The 16743-nt window shown below is 55.7% G+C and overlaps 1 protein-coding gene across 8 annotated transcripts; it reads right to left on the bottom strand.

The window, feature by feature from the left end:
- Positions 1–3180: 3180 nt before the first annotated feature.
- On the bottom strand, positions 3181–15153 carry ZNF446 (zinc finger protein 446). 8 transcript variants are annotated; one of them, XM_073796757.1, is made up of 7 exons: positions 14672–15153; positions 13077–13457; positions 12802–13003; positions 12363–12457; positions 11157–11241; positions 10902–10994; positions 3181–9826 (listed from the first exon to the last, which is right to left on the bottom strand). In XM_073796757.1, exons 1-7 carry the CDS (start codon positions 15017–15019, stop codon positions 9453–9455), a joined length of 1578 nt encoding a protein of 525 aa, XP_073652858.1. In that variant the 5' UTR covers positions 15020–15153; the 3' UTR covers positions 3181–9452. The 8 variants fall into 8 exon arrangements, 7 of the variants coding, with proteins under 7 accessions (XP_073652858.1, XP_073652859.1, XP_073652855.1 ...); XM_073796758.1 differs by having other exon boundaries at positions 10902–10991; XR_012328255.1 differs by having other exon boundaries at positions 9719–9826; positions 10067–10994.
- Positions 15154–16743: the final 1590 nt, after the last annotated feature.

Below are 16743 nucleotides of genomic sequence, written 5' to 3'. Positions count from 1 at the left end.
CCTGCCATGACTGGTCACTGTCCCTTAAGATCTGCTGGGCACTGCTCTACAGGTTCTCCAGGCTTCCCTGGAGAAGGAAAAGCTGCCCACCGCCTGTACCAGCATGAGCCGATACGCCCGCTTCTCTTGCATGTACCATGCTGCGAGTGGGGTGAAGTTGTGGCCATCACCCCCGATGAGGAACACTGCGTTCCTGCACCCAGGTCAAGGGGCCCTGACTGGTGAGGCCGTGTCACTGCATTTCCTCTTGACAGAAGAGGCTAGCGTCTGGGATGTGAGCCAAAGAGACCCACCCAGTCAACAGAAGAACATGTGCTGGGATGCCTGGAGAGTGGCGCGGGGGGACGTGTGCTGGACGCGAACCTGGGTCTGTGGATCCCGGAGGTTTCAGTGTGGATTGAGAGCGGGCCGCTTACAGCCTGGATGGCCTGGGGCAATGCCTAGAACCCCTTACCTCCCGAGCACTGTCTTTCTTCATTGTAAAATGGGACTGGTGATCGTGTCCACCTCAACAGATGTTTATGGGGATTAAACAAGATAGAAGTGCAGGGAAAGTTCCCCACAAGGGCTACCTGTCGGCCCTGACATGGGCATCCTGGCTCGGCTCTCACTGCGGGCCTGTTTCTTCATCAGCAGCATCACTGGGAGGGATCATTGTCAGCAACAACAGGATCAAACTGTACCTAAGAACCCTCAAGATTGCCCTTGTAGCCGGGCTAATGCGGGTACGTCTCAGTCAACAGTCTGTGTCACCCTCATCCCATCTCACAGGGTGGGTGTAGCGTTATTCCCACTTTACCGTCAAGGAAGCCCCGGCTGAGGGGGTGCTTCAGCCGTGAGTTATTTAGCCAGCACCAACAGGGCAGGCGTCAAGTCCCTCCGTCATCGCGTGGATGTTATAAAAAGATCTCACTATGGATCTGAAGGCTTACAGGTTCACCAGCACTTCAAACAAATTCCTGCCCCTGCAAGCCCCAGTCAGCTTCGGACATTCACAGTTTTTGCTATTACCTTTGCAAGGATTAAAACATAATTGTTGGGGCTTCCCTGGTGGCTCAGTGGTTAAGAATCCTCCTGCCAATGCAGGGGACACGGGTTCGAGTCCTGGTCCGGGAAGATCCCACATGCCGTGGAGCAACTAAGCCCATGAGCCACAGCTACTGAGCCTGTGCTCTAGAGCCCGCAAACCACAACTACTGAAGCCCGCGAGCCACAACTACTGAAGCCCGTGCGCCTAGAGCCCGTGCTCTGCAATAAGAGAAGCCACCGTAATGAGAAGCCCACGCACCACAACGAAGAGTAGCCCCCGCTCACCGCAACTAGAGAAAGGCCACGTGCAGCAACCAAGACCCGATGCAGCTTAAAATTAAAAAAAAAAAATGTGGCTGGTGGCCCCAGCTTTCTCTCCCAAAGGCTGCTTCATGTTAACGCCAGCAAGGAGGTTTGCGCCTGTTGTTGTTTTCTGCTGCCTTGTCAGGTAGAGTCACAGCTTGGAGCCACTTTAAATCCCGTGTCTTCAAGTGACAGGGACATTGGCTGTTCCTCCTCGCGACTTCTCCATTTGTGTGTTTTGCTGACTTTCCTTTGGAGGTTTGCCTTGTTCTTAACAATTTAAAGGAGTCCTTTAAATTTGTCTTTTCAGGATATTAGCCTTTTATCTGTACTGGGTGGCACAGATTTGGAGCAGACTCTCTTAATCTTGTTTCTGTATCTCTTTGCTGTACAGAAATTAGACTTTTATGTAGTCGCATAAGATTAAGCCAGTTCCGTAAAATAACTGGATAGATTTCTGTATCCCTGGGCTTCCGTTGTAGAAAATCCATTACTAATGGATTTTTAACTGTGTTGCCATGGGGTTGCTCATAATATACATAAATGTATATTTCCTTATATCTCTGATACAAGTCTATTTGGTGGGTACATTTCACTCTTTTTTCATGACTAGACTTACATGCTTTAGTGGCCTGTCTCATTTCTTAGCTCAGGTTCAGTGGCGTCATCTATTTTATTTATTGTTCTGTGCAGAGAGCTCTATTTGGGATTTATTTGCTCTACTCTTCTGGATTGGTCTTTTAAGTTTGTGTACTGTCCCTGCCTGTGTAAACTTCTGGGGTGATGAGCGGGCACGGCCGGGAGAGCCGGCACAAGCGGTCCTCTCCGCTGGGCCAGGCTGTCCTCGCTTCACCCCTGAAAACAAGATCCCTGTAAGCCTACCCTGTGAGCAGAGTCTGTGAGCCGCATCTAGCTTCACTCTGCCGTTGTTTTGTGACTTCAGGCCTTTACCCCAAACCATGTCTCCCTCACGCTGACTTGGGCCTCAGGGCCCTAATATACATTTTGCAACAGAAGAAAAGCAAGTTCGATAGCCCCCGCGAAAGACTCTTTCCCTTTTGGATGTCAGCAAATAGATCGTAGAGCAAGACACAGTCTGATTTGGGAGTCCCTTCTTGGACTGGCAAATTCAGTGGACAAGAGTCAATTTACTATGAAACAGCGATTCCTTCTCTGATCCAGAGGTCTTTTCGGGAGAATTGTCAATAGTTTGCTTTTTTGGTCTTATTTCTAAATGTGTTTGATTACGATTAAAAAGGTAGATCCTATAACACCTCTTTATCACACTTCACACCCTTTAGCGTGGTTATAAAAAAAGACAATAACGGGCTTCCCTGGTGGCGCAGTGGTTGAGAGTCCGCCTGCCGATGCAGGGGACGCGGGTTCGTGCCCCGTTCCGGGAAGATCCCACATGCCGCGGAGCGGCTGGGCCCGTGAGCCATGGCCGCTGAGCCTGCGCGTCCGGAGCCTGTGCTCCGCAACGGGAGAGGCCACAACAGTGAGAGGCCCGCGTACTGCAAAAAAAAAAAAAAGACAATAACAAGTGTTGGGAAAGGTGTGGAGAAACTGGAAGCCTTGTACGCTGCTAGTGAGAATGCAGAACAGTGAAGCTGCTTTAGAAAACAGTCATCTCAAGGTTAAATGTAGAGTTACTGTATGATCAGTAATTCCAGCGCTAACATACTCTTTTTTTCCCCCTATAAATTTATTTATTTTTGGCTGCGATGGGTCTTCGTTGCTGCGTGGGCTTTCTCTAGCTGCGGCGAGCGGGGGCTACTCTTCGTTGCGGTGCACGGGCTTCTCACTGCGGTGGCGTCTCTCGTTGCGGAGCACGGGCTCTAGGCGCACGGGCTTCAGTAGTTGTGGCTCGCGGGCTCTAGAGCGCAGGCTCAGTACTAGTGGCGCACGGGCTTAGTTGCTCTGTGGCATGTGGGATATTCCCGGACCAGGGCTCGAACCTGTATCCCCTGCGTTGGCAGGCAGATTCTTAACCACTGCACCACCAGGGAAGTCTCCTAACATAATCTTATACCCAAGACAGATAAAAACACATGTCCACACAAACCCTCGCACATGAATGTTCATAGCAGCATTATTCACAGTACCAAAACGTGCAAACAACCCAAACTGTCCAAACAACTTAGGAATGGATAAACACAATGTGCTACATGCATGCAATGGGATATTATTCGGCAGCAAAAAGAAGAAGCCCTGGTAGATCCGCAGAGACAGAAAGGAGACTGGTGATCGTCAGGGGCCGGGGAGGAGGAGTTGGGGATGACTGCTAACAGGTGTGCGTTTTTTGGATAATGTGAGAAAATGTTTAAATGTGTGGTGATGGAAGCACAGCTCTGTGGATAGACTAAAAACCACTGAATTGTATACCTTCAAGGGGTGAATTGCATGGTATGTGAATATCTCCATAAAGCTGTGAAAAATCTCTACACTGAAATGTAACATTTTATGATGTTTGCATTCATTTTTATTTTGTAGAATATGAAGCTATTACCTGTCTTGATGGTGAGCCTGTGGCCTCCCTTCAAAGCCCTGCTCTCCTCGCCCTGCTTCAGCCTTGCTCAGCAGCTTTGGGGTGTGGTGCTCCACCCAACTCTGGAACGTCTTAATCTAGTACCATGGCTCCCACAGTGGGCAGTGGGCACCCGAGGAGGCCCACTGGTTTTCTTTTTCCTTTTTAAAAATTTTTTTTGAATTTTATTATTTTTTTTAGACAGCAGGTTCTTATTAGTTATCTATCTTATACATATTAGTGTATACATGTCAATCCCAATCACCCAGTTCATCCCACAACCACCAGCCCCGCCACTTTCCCCCCTTGGTGTCCATACTTTTTTTTTCTACATCTGTGTCTCTATTTCTGCCCTGCAAACCAGTTCATCTGTACCATTTTTCTAGGTTCCACACACATGCGTTAATATATGATATTTGTTTTTCTCTTTCTTACTTACTTCACTCTGTATGACAGTCTCTAGATCCATCCACGTCTCTGCAAATGACCCAATTTTGTTCCTTTTTATGGCTGAGTAATATTCCATTGTATATATGTACCACATCTTCTTTATCCATTCATCTGTTGATGGGCATTTAGGTTGCTTCCATGACCTGGCTATTGTAAATAATGCTGCAATGAACATTGGGGTGCATGTGTCTTTTTGAATTATGGTTTTCTCTGGGTATATGCCCAGTAGTGGGATTGCTGGATCATATGGTAGTTCTATTTTTAGTTTTTTAAGGAATCTCCATACTGTTCTCCATATCAATTTACTGTATCAATTTACATTCCCACCAACAATGCAAGAGGGTTCCCTTTTCTCCACACCCTCTCCAGCATTTGTTGTTTGTAGATTTTCTGATGATGCCCATTCTAACTGGTGTGAGGTGATACCTCATTGTAGTTTTGATTTGCATTTCTCTTATAATTAGTGATGTTGAGCAGCTTTTCATGTGCTTCTTGGCCATCTGTATGGCTTCTTTGGAGAAATGTCTATTTAAGGTTTCTGCCCATTTTTTTGATTGGGTTGTTTGTTTTTTAATATTGAGCTGCATGAGCTGTTTATATATTTTGGAGATTAATCCTTTGTCCGTGGATTCATTTGTAAATATTTTCTCCCATTCTGAGGGTTGTCTTTTTGTCTTGTGTGTAGTTTCCCTTGCTGTGCAAAAGGTTTTAAGTTTCATTAGGTCCCATTTGTTTATTTTTGTTTTTATTTCCATTTCTCTAGGAGGTGGATCAAAAAAGATCTTGCTGTGATTTATGTCAAAGAGTGTTCTTCCTATGTTGTCCTCTGAGAGTTTTATAGTGTCCGGTCTTACATTTAGGTCTCTAATCCATTTTGAGTTTATTTTTGTGTATCGTGTTATGGAGTGTTCTAATTTCATTCTTTTACATGGAGCTGTCCAGTTTTCCCAGCACCACTTACTGAAGAGGTTGTCTTTTCTCCATTGTATATCCTTGCTTCCTTTGTCATAGATTATTGACCATAAGTGCGTGAGGGCCCACTGTTTTAATCATCTTCTGTTCAACCAGCCCTAGGGCTATGGGGAGTGGCTGCACACACAACACGTGTAGATGAGCTCACAGCCTGCGGAGGAGAGCACCTCACACCACGCAGGGTCACGTGCTCTTGGGTGGCCCCTGGCCCCTGCTGCAGGATGTGTGACTGGCTTTCTGGAATAATTCTGCAGGCTTGGCAGGATCAGCCATTTGATGGGGAGGGCTGTGTGACTTGGGGCTGTTACTGCAGGAGTAGCGGAGGGAGGGAGGGGGACTTGCTACCTGCCCTTGGGGCTCTCCTGGTTTCAGGAGTTAGGGAGGCACCTAGAATCGGGCTTTGCTTTTAGTCTTTCCCCACATCCGCAGATGCTTCCACAGTCAGACGGACCCGCGTCAGATTTTGGCTCTGCCAATCACTGGGTCACCTCAAGTAGGCTGACCTCAGGAGCAGCGACAGAGGAAGGGGAAGGGGCTGGAGGGAGACCCAGGCGAGGAGGAGAGGCGCTTGGGGTGGTCGTGAGGATCACAGGAGACTGGGGGCGGGGGGCGAGCAGCTGGAACTGGGCAGGAAGACACCTCCTGCAGCCTCAGCCCAGAGACAGCCCAGGGGATGGCAGGGGTAAGGGGGTGCCACGGGAGGGGTGGCCTGGCCCGGTTTCTAACGCAAAGAGGTAGATTCTGGAAGCTGCCCTGCAGGCTGACCATGCTGCTGAGCTGGCTGGGGCAAGCGGTCTAAGAAAAGCGAGGGAAGGGACTTCCCTGGTGGCACAGTGGTTAAGACTGCGCTCCCAGTGCAGGGGGCCCGGGTTCGATCCCTGGTCAGAGAACTAGATCCCACATGCATGCTGCAACTAAGAGTTCACATGCCGCAACTAAGGAGCCCACCTGACGCAACTAAGACCTGGGGCAACCAAATAAATAAATAAATGAAAAAAAAAAAAAAAAAGACCCGGCACAGCCAAAGAAAGAAATATTTAACAACAACAACAAAAAAGCGACAGAAGATGAGGACGGTGATGGATCTGACTACGTGAAAATTCAAAAGTCAGATCAGATGCATGAAGATGTGACCAGCGGTGTGGCCCACACCGTGCATTCACGGGAGAGGAAACCCACAGCTGTGGGGAGGAGGGTGCAGCCCGCCTGGCACCCATGGAGAAACAGTGCACTTGGGTTCTGCCTGCAGGATGGAGAAGACGGTAGAGAACGGGAGACCAGGGCGTTCTAGCTGCCAGGGAGCCCTTCTGGAGGGAAGGCAGACAGGCGGGCCCCACGTTTCCGGAAGACACTGATGTATCCATGAGAATTTAAAAATCCCATGGTCCAGGGCTTCCCTGGTGGCTCAGTGGTTGAGAATCCGCCTGCCAATGCAGGGGACACGGGTTCGATCCCTGGTCTGGGAAGATCCCATATGCCGTGGAGCAACTAAGCCCGTGCACCACAACTACTGAGCCTGCAAGCCACAACTACTGAAGCCCGTGTGCCTACAGCCCGTGCTCTGCAACGAGAGAAGCCACCGCAGTGGGAAGCCCGCACACCGCAACGAAGAGCAGGCCCCGCTCACCGCAACTAGAGGAAGCCCGCACACAGCAACGAAGACCCAATGCAGCCAAAAAAAAAAAAAAAGTCGTTCTGGATGATCCGGGTGGGCCCAATGTCACCACAAGGACCCTCAGAGGTGGAAGGGGAGGCAGAGGACAGTGGCAGGGTGACGCCCTGTGGGAGAGCCGACTGGCCACCGCTGGCTCAGAAGGTGGGGAAGGGCCGTGAGCCCGGCTCGCAGGCCATCTCTAGGGTGGAAAAGTCGAGCACATGGGATGGGTTCTCCCAGAGTTCACAGAAGGCACTCAACCCTGCCGCACCTGGAGCTTAGCTTAGTGAGACTGTGCCTGACCCCTTAACTCCAGAACTATAAAATAATGTTTTAAGACAAAAAGAAAAAGGAAAAAACAAGAACAGAAATCCCATGCTCCCGGAAACTCCCGCTTTGGGAGTGTGTCTGTTCTGAGGAAACAGCTAGGTTGCATCTGGGGTGTCTGCTCAGGTGCGGCCACCACAGCACTGGGTGCTAAGGGGGGCGGGAAACAAGGAACTATCTGGGCTTGGTGGGAACAACACTGCCGGCCAGAAAACGGGATTTCCACCCCGGCATTTTTAATAACACAGGGAGCTGCGTGGTAAGAGCACGATTCACAACGTACAGTAGCTTCACAAGCTGTGTGGCACAAACCCCCGCGGATGAACACTGAGAATAAGACAGCAGCATTAGGAATCGTTTTCGCGATCTCCTTTGCCCTCTTGTATATTTCAGATTTCTCTAAGTGAACATAAACTACTTTTAAATATGGAAAATTGCATTAGAAGATAGCCCACCGCTCTCCCTCAGCACCTGGCGGTCCTGACGTTGGGCCCTCGGCCTGGCCTGAGTGCTCGGGCCCTGCTCTGTCCTCTTCCGCCGTGTCCCCGGCATGGATGAAGCTTCCTGCTTGCCAACCAGATTGTAACAGGGAAGCACCTTTGTATTCTGTTACAAGTTAGTAACCGGAGAGATGTTGCCTATAAGCTTCAATATACACAATGGCCCATTCCTGGGAGCCCTGCCTCCCAGGTATAATGGGCGTTAAGCTAAAATACCTTTGTTCAGCTCCCAGGAAACCTCCTGACCAGGCCCCCCCGTGAATGACTGCAGGGAGAAGAAACGAACACATCCCCTCCCGGAGCTGATCTGAGCCAGGAAATGTTTCACTTTACTCCCTCCCCTTTCAGTATGAAAGAAACCTGAATTTTAACTCACGCAACATGGTTCTTTGGGGCACGAGTGCACCACTTTCTTGGTCTGCTGGCTTTCTATTTTTTTAAAAGCACTTTTTTTTTTTTTTTTTTTTGCGGTACGCGGGCCTCTCAGTGTTGTGGCCTCTCCCGTTGCGGAGCACAGGCTCCGGACGCGCAGGCTCAGCGGCCATGGCTCACGGGCCCAGCCGCTCCGCGGCATGTGGGATCTTCCCGGAACGGGGCACGAACCCGTGTCCCCTGCATCGGCAGGCGGACTCTTAACCACTGCGTCACCAGGGAAGCCCAGCACTTTCTTTTTCAATGAATTTTTGGCTGCGTTGGGTCTTCGTTGCCGCACGCGGGCTTTCTCTCCAGTTGCGGCGGGCTTCTCATTGCGGTGGCTTCTCGTTGTGGACCACAGGCTCTAGGTATGCGGGCTCAGTAGTTGTGGCTCTCGGGCTCCAGAGGCTCAGTAGTTGTGGTGCATGGGCTTAGTTGGGCTTAGTTGCTCTGCGGCATGTGGGATCTTCCCAGACCAGGGATTGAACCCGTGTCCCCTAGGTTGGCAGGCGGATTCTTACCACTACGCCGCCAGGGAAGTCCCGAGTCCGCTGGCTTTCTGAATAAAGTCACTATTCCTTGTCTCAACAACTCGGCTCTCAATTTATTGGCCTGTGGTGCGGCCAGCAGTACAAGCTGAGACTCGGTAACAAGATCACCAGTGCCCGGTTCCATCTCCAGCCTGGCTCTGCTTCCCCAGGCCTGAGTGTGGTCGACAGGTCAAAGGTCCTCAGAAGACTGGGCATGGAGGAGACGGGTCCTCCAGATGGAGGCCTCTCCCTCCCAGTTTCAGGCTGCAGCAAGGTCCTCCCCACGCAGCCCAGGTGTCCACCCCACCTCTGCTAGTAACCATGGTCACAGCCACACTCAACGCCCACCTGCCACCCCTGCATGAGCCTGAGGCTGCAGAGGGCTCCTTCTGTGGGTGCACCTGTCTCCCTGAAACCACGTCGCACAAAAATGTCCCTTGTTTTCAGAGCAGAAAGGTGACAGAGAAGGGTGTGGAATAACAGTCCCCAAAGACACCCATGTCCTAATCCCTGGAACCTGTGAATGCTGTCTCACATGCAGAAGGGATTTTGCAGATGAGATCAGGTGTGTAGGTGGGGCAAGGATGAGATGTGACCCCGAGACGGGGAGATCATCATGGGTTACCAGGGGAGCCGTAGATGTAACCCTGAGGGTCCTTACAAGGGGGAGGCAGCATGAGACTTAACCATCCACTGCTGGCTTTTAAGATGGAGGAAGGCGCCACCACCGAGGAACGTGGCAGCCTCTACAAGCTAGAAAAAGCCTTAAAGTGGATTCCCCCCTTAGAGCCTTCAGGAGGAGCCAGCCGTGCTGGCGCCTTGATTGGGCCCCGTGAGACCCAATTCAGAGTGCTAAGAGCACACGCTTTGTGTTGTTTCAGGCCACCGAGCTCGTTCGAGCAACAGTAGGAAAGTAGTACAGTACACCGGCCAAAGTCCTGAATGCCCACAGACGGACTGCCGTGGGCAGCAGGCGGCTGACCCTCCGCCCTCCTGCTCTGTGACTCACTCACCTGCCAGCATGCGTGGCCTAAGTCACATCTGTTCTCAGACGCCATGCCTGTCCATCCAGACTCGGAAAGAAGTTCCCTTAATGTCCGTTCAGGCTGGGACTCGACAGCTGGAAGGACAAGGCCAGGGAGTGATGTGTGTGGCCGAGGAACAGGTAAGCCGGACACCGACCCTGCTCGTGGGCAGGCAGCTCTGAAGCTCCAACTGCCGGGCAGGAAGGGCAGGGGCTGCTGATCCGACCAGCAGAGACCAGAGATCAGGATTCTTACGCAGAAGCTTCTCCAGGAGAAAACTGGAATTTGTTAAAAATCTAAAACACACAGTGGCCAGACTTTAGCCTTCCACCTGCCTGCAAACAGAAGTAGGCTGTGCTCTCCTGGGCTTCCTGCACCGGCCTGCACCATGTCACAGGAAGGGGTTTGGAAGTCACCTGGCCGCCGTGGGTCCGGTGGGTCGGTGCACTGGAGCCCAGGCCTCTCTCTCTGAAAGGCGGGGTGGGCGAGACAGGAGAGGAGGGAGCCGCGGCTTTGGGGGGGAGACTGATCGGGGGTGGGGGACCCTCCTGGGACTCTGACTTCTGGCCTGGGCGGCCTCCAGCTCTCCAGGCTGCGGCGGAGTGGAGTAGCAGGGGCGGGCTGGGCCCGGGGCCCCGGCGAGGCGCCCCTCCTGCGCTCACGGGGCCTCGGGCCGGTGGCTCTTGCGGTGGATGACCAGCTGGGACTTCCAGTCGAAGCTGTGGCCGCAGTCGCCGCAGAAGTGGCGCCGCTGGCCGGCGTGGCCCTTGCGGTGGATGACCAGCTGCGACTTCCAGCTGAAGCTGCGGCCGCACTCCTCGCAGGCGTAGCTGCGTGGGCCCGGGAGCGCGCGCCGGGGCGGCCCCACCGGCTGCTTCTCGGCGCCCGGGCCGCCCGCGTGCGCGCGGCGGTGGATGACGAACACCGACTTCCAGTCGAAGGTGCGGCCGCACTGCGCGCACGTGTAGGGCTTGCTCCGCGCGGGCGGCGGGGCCTCCGGGCAGCCGGGCCGGCCCTCTCGGGAGCTCTCGCTCTCTCCTCCTGGTGGGGGGCCAGAGGTGGCAGAGCCAGGTCGCCTGGTGACTCCGCCCGCAGCCCCCCAGGCGCGGGGCGGCCTGGGCTCCCCGCCCCCCCGCCCCCGTCGCCACCGGGGAGCGGGAGGCCACTCACCCGGGAGGAGGCTTCTCGCTCCCTCGGATCCGGTGCTCAGCGCCTCCGGCTCCGGCTCAGTGCGCGCCTCCGGCAGGGGACACGGCAACCCTGCTGGGGTCGGGGGCCCATCAGGCGCCAGCCCTGGCACGCGGGCGTGAGGTGTTCGCACAAATGAGGGACAGGGGTGGGGGCCCCGGCGGGTGGCCAGGGTGCGGATTGGGAAGCGCCGGGAGGCAAGGTGCGCGCAAGGACCCGGAGGAGAGGGGTCCTCACCCAGGGAGACCACCGTGCCGTACTTCTGCAGCATCGCGTCCCAGTACACCTCCTTCTGTGACCGGTCCAGGAGCCCCCACTCCTCCTGCAGTGACGCGGCCCATCACCCACAGAAGGCCCGTCTACCCCGCACCCCACCCGGCCCATCCCATGGGCCCAGCCTTGTTAATCACCTGGGGAGTGGCAGGTAAACCACCCTCACCTGCCTGGGGGTGGGGCTAAAGAGGAAGCTGAGATGGGAACCTGTGAGTGCTGGGGATGCACGGCCGGGAAGGGAGCTGCCTTCTGGCTCACCTGGGGGATGCACCAGTCCCCCTCAGCTGCCCCACCCCATGTTCTGGACGCACAGATGGAAGCTGAGGACCCATCAAGGATGGGCCTTGAACAGTGTGTGCTGCACCGAAAGCAAAAGGCCAGGGGAATGCAGGGACCCCAAGCATGTCTCCCAGGCCTCTGGTTTCAAGAGTAATGGAGATCCTCCTTGGGGAAGTGTCACGGGCCTCAGCATCCCTGGCTGTGGGGACCGGGCTGCAGGGAGGCCAGGCACAGCCTCCCACTCAGGACATGGCTGGGCTGGCTCCTGGGTGCCGGGGGTGGAAGCAACCACGGCCTTCAGGCTGCGGCTGGGTCCTGGGCGACTTCTCAGTGTGGAGTGGATTAGGAAGTGTCGCTGGGAGAGGACAAGACCCCTGCCGCCCACACTCAGGAACCAAGCCCGCTAGGTGGCAGGGGCTTCCATGCCCAGCTGGTCGCAGCTGAGGGCTGGTTGGCCTTGGAGAAAAGCCCGGGCAGAGGGGGAGCTGTGGGCATTTCCTGGGAAGATTGTCTCCACTCTGATCTCAGGTGTGCAGGGGAGGCCAGACTGCTGGGTGGCACTCAGGCTTTCCTGGTCATCCTGTCCCCTCCCCAGGTGCCAGCTCAGAACTGCTGGGAGCTGTCAACACCCTAACTGGCTTCTCTGTAAGTGGGAAGCCAACCCCTGCCAGTTCCAATCACTCTAAACCAGAATCCCAGTTACCTGAGGCCAAAATCCTTTCCAAGCACTGGTCTGTCCCCCTGCCCCCCAGGACCTGCAGGGGGTACCCTGATACCAACTCCACTTTGGGGGAGCAAAGAGCACAAGAAGTGCTGGCCAAGGAGCCTGGACAACTGGCAGGACACTCTCCTCCCACTGTGGGCCTGCACCTGTCACCAGGGGCTGCTCACCTGAATCCTGGGTGGCTGAAAGGGCACGGAGGTCGGTTCCTGTTGTTCAGCGGGCCCCTCATGGGACCGGGCTGGATGTGGGGGGCTGGACGGTGCTAGGAAGCAAGGCAGACAGGGGTCAGGGGCTCCCACGTGAGCCAGAGCAGGCGAGGAGCTGGCGCTGGCATCGCAGCCTGGGCCCTCCTCGGCAGCAGGGAGGAGTCCTCTGTGTGTACCAGGCACATAGCAAGCAGGCAGCCAGCCAGCCCTTCCCTCCAGCCTCCCGGGGACCCCGCTCTGCAGTCTGCAGTCCCTGCGGGTCCCGCTCCCAGGGGTGGACACCCGCACTCCCTCCAGGAGCCCCCAGCTCCAGCACAACCTCACCTGGGTTCCCTGCCCTAGCTGGGGACGTTCGCACTCTCTCAAGGAGGCCCCAGCCCTCGCGCACCCCCGCTCTCACCTGTCTCCTGCCCATAGCCATCAGGCTCCTCCTTCACGCTGCAGCTGAGCTGGGCATTCTCCTCCAACTGGGCATCCTTGGACCCCTCCCAAGAGGCTGCCTTTCGGGGCTCCACTGTCCCTGAAGGGTGGGAGCTCCCCACAGACTCCTCTGTGTTCTGTGTGGCTGGGAGCACCGCTTGCTTCAGGACATGTGCTGTAATCTGAGGGGGAGAGGCAAGTCATCGGGGCGCTAGTCTCTCTGTCCCTCCAAGAAGCCAACACCACCACACTCACCCAGCCCAGAAGCTGCCCAGGGTCATGCTGCAGGCCCTCGACCAGGACAGTGGCCTCCTCAGGGCTGCCTGGTTGCTGTCCCCGCACCCAGGCCTGGATCTCAGAGGGCAGCGCGCCCAGGAACTGCTCCAGCACCAGCAGCTCCAGCATCTGCTCCTTGGAGTGCACCTCGGGCCGCAGCCACTGGCGGCAGAGGTCCCGGAGCTGGGCCAAGGCCTCGCGGGGACCGGCCACCTCCTGGTAGCAGAAGCCCCGGAAGCGCTGGCGTGCTGCCTCAGGATCCTCCAGGGTGGCCTCGGGGTCCACAGAGGGCAGACTCGGGGGGCCCAGTGGGGATGGCATTGTTGTGCCGGGAGTCTTCTTGGAGCCACCAAAGGGGACCTGCAGGAAAGGAGGGGTCAGGGTGCTAGCCACAAGGCCACAGCCAGGGTAAGGCACTGTGCAGAGAGGCCCAGCCCAGGGGGCTGAGGCTGTGACAGAGAGGACCGTGGTGTGGGGATGCTTGCGGCTGAATTGGGGAAAGCTTCATGGAGGGAAGGGTCACAGGAGCTGGAACTGAGAGCAGAAGGAACTGACACTTGGAGCCAAGTTGCCAGTGGAGCTTCCAGGAAACTGCAGGGAACTGTCTGTCGGGAGATGATGCTGGAGCGCAGGCAAGAGGAGTTAGCACAGGCTTCCAGGGTCAGGCTGAGGAGCCCCGGCAGGTGCCCCCGCGGCGGAGAAAGGGGGTAGCCAGGGAGGCGGTGGGGCCGTGATCCAGGGTGAGAACTGGGGCCAGGCTGCCTGTCCCCACCATCTCTGGGACACGCTGACCCAAGTGGGGCACCCTGAGGGGGTGGCTTGCGCCATGGCTCGAGGCAAGGGCTGATGTGGACCCCGAGACACCGTGCTCGCTGACCGCGGAGAGCTGTGCATGACTCACACGGTATGGACCGTGCGTGTGAAATGCAGAAGCAAAGCAAAACGGAATCACGAGTTGTGTGGAGCGGTGGACGGGCAACTGTGTCCCGGCCCTGCAGAGGGTCTGGAGTGAAACACGCCCACTTTGGGGGTGGGGGGTCCTGTCCGATAGGCTGGACTAGGTCTGACTCCTGGAGTCCGCCTTCCACAGAGGAAAGGGGGGCAGGTCTTCCCGAAGGAGAGGAACGGGGCTGCGGAAGGGAGGAGGGGCCCGGGAGAAGGCTCGGAGGTGGGGCACGTCGGGAGGTAGTGGAAAGGCCACGTCCACCCAGCCGGCCGGTGCTCACCTCGGCCACCCGAGGCCACTTCGGGTAAGTGGGCCCACGCGGTCCCGCGCGCCTCTCCCCGGACCCAGCGGTCAGCCCCTCGCGCGTTGCCCTGGCGACGCCGCCCTGGCCAATCACACGTCTGCTCCGAAGGCAGCACCACCTCCTCCCTTCGGACTACATTTCCCATGAGCCTCAGCAAAACAGGGACGGGCGCGGCCTCCGCCAGTAGATGATCATTTTCGGAGGCCTCTCACGACTGAGAGGCGCCCCATGCCTCCGAGAGGAATCTGCAGAGTCGCAGGGTTTGGGGGACTCCCTCCCCTCCCCGGCAGCCGCTCTTCCTTTGTATCGTACCCTAGGACTCACCAACGGCGGAGACGTATGGTACCTTCGAATCCTGCGCATGTGCACAACAGGCCCGGCGCCTATTGGCAGGAGGTGACGGATGGGGAGGAGCGTGACCTTTCGGTCAATCAGGGTTGGCGCTACGCCTAGGCTCCTCCCCCAGAGCCCTACCTGAGGCTTCTTTCTGGTCGCCCGGCGGACGCCTTGGTAACCCCTGGAGCATAACCAACCTGCTCCAGCGGTTTCCAAGACAACGGCCCGAGGTCCTAGGAGGAAGAAGGGACCTACCGGGAAGGCTGGCCTAACCCACGGGCTTTCTCCGCCATCCCCGGGAATTTCTCCAGCGAGGATGGTGCTGGGGTCCTTCATTCGACCACTGCTGAGCGCCCTGCAGGGGCGAGGCGGGGACTGCAGGCACCCATCTCCTGATGAAAAAACTGTTCCATGATTTATACCCTCAGAGTCTCAGACATGCCTTCAGCTAGATCAGTACTGCAAAGTGAGGGCTGGAGGTTTTTGTCCAGAATTATGGGACGTGTTCAGCCTTTTATTTACTTTGGGGACCAGAACTAGTATATATCAGTAGACGATGTTATTGTTTTTAAAATCTGACTGTGGGTCAGGGTGTTTTGCTTCCACACATCAAATGGCTGAACAATGACTTATTATTTCGATCCTAAGGTGCATCTGCCTGCCTGTTTGAGTTTCTTCTAATACTTAGGAATCCCTGGCTACCAGGGATTTGATTTTTTCTCTGGGACTGTTCGGATTCCCCAGAAAGGACTCTTCCACCATCTACCCTGTGGGAAGAGCTGGAGCTCTAACAGCTTCTCCAGGAGCTCCCACTCAGTCATCTTTGTTTTGGGTCTCCCCTTCCAGGGGGCTGCTGGTTTTCAAGCCTTCTGGAATTCTGCAGCGTAAGCCTGATGGAATCTCCTTCCACTTCCGCCAGCGCCAACTCAGCATTTGGCTTTCCCCAAATCAGTGACAGCTCTCCCACCCCCAACTACTTCTAGCTTCAGAATGCTGCTGCCTCCTCTTTTACCATCCTCATATTTGTAGGTTTGTGTTATAGTTAATTTATTGGCCGTGCCGCTTGCGGAATCCTAGCTCCCCAACCAGGGATCGAACCCGAGCCCCCTGCAGTGAAAGCGCAGAGTCCTAACCACTGGACCGCCAGGGAATTCTCAAGGGTTTGCTTTAAGGGCTCTCTGTGGTTTCAGTGGGCTTCTGGACCAAGTGAGATGCATGTGTTCAGTCCATCGTCTTGACCCAGAAAGCCCACGGATACCTTTTATAGTCATGACCCGTTCACGGTTGAGTGGAAGGGTCAGGCTGGCAGGATGTGGCCCAACATGATCAAAAAGGTTTGGGGGAGGACAACTTAGGGGCCAAGACATGGGGGAAGGTGGGTGCTCATGGTTGCTGTTCCCACAGGAACAGGGCTGGAGCCTCTGACCACCCCTGGTGCTGGGAGGGTGGACTCGAGGAGGGTGGAGGAAAGGAGGGATAGTAGGGGCCAAGCACACAGGCAGGAAAGGCTCAGTGAAGCAGGGAGGAGACTGGTGGGGAGACAGGATAGAGCACCAGGCCCAGCTTCTGTCCAAGGTGCGAAAAAGGTTGCAAGTGACTCTCTGGGCATCCACTTGGTGTTCAACACTCCTTTGCTCCTGAATCCCATGGGCTCCCTACAGTAGCCTTCTGTAAGCTCTGTGGGGTTTGTCTGCATCTCACAGCCATCCACACTGACCCTGAAGTGAGCTGCTCAAGAATCCCTCATGGGGGCCAGCCTGGGGGAAGATGAAATAGGGCGAGGCCAGGGCACGGACCAGCTCAAGAGAGAGGATGGGCCCCAAGAGGGGTGGACAATGCTCAGAGGACCTGCGCTTGAGGAGTTTTGGGGAGCCTGGCCCTGTGTGACTCTTCTCCCTACCCCTTGTCTCCTTTCCTTGCAGGAACTTGGGAGGTTTCAGGGGCGGAACCTGCTGGCAGGTGGACAGTTGGGGGTGTCACGTCTCTGTTCTTTGGCAATGGCAGATACCTGCGAGGTCTTTGAGGTGACTGAACGGGAGCACCCCCTGGGTTGGGGTCAA

This window comes from Tursiops truncatus, chromosome 19, assembly GCF_011762595.2.
Source record: "Tursiops truncatus isolate mTurTru1 chromosome 19, mTurTru1.mat.Y, whole genome shotgun sequence".
Lineage (NCBI taxonomy): Eukaryota > Metazoa > Chordata > Mammalia > Artiodactyla > Delphinidae > Tursiops > Tursiops truncatus.
The sequence above is the reverse complement of the archived record's forward strand: the minus strand, read 5'-3'. Positions and strand labels throughout refer to the sequence as shown.

Bases quoted from the DNA above. Each gene is read 5' to 3' on its own strand.
- ZNF446 (XM_033844824.2), bottom strand. From the start codon at position 15,019: ATGAAGGACCCCAGCACCATCCTCGCTGGAGAAATTCCCGGGGATGGC. The intron at 12,458-12,801 runs GTGAGAGCGGGG...CTTGCTTCCTAG, and splicing joins TGGCTATGGGCAGGAGACAG to CACCGTCCAGCCCCCCACAT. The intron at 10,995-11,156 runs GTGAGGACCCCT...CCCCGACCCCAG, and splicing joins CGGCACGGTGGTCTCCCTGG to CAGGGTTGCCGTGTCCCCTG.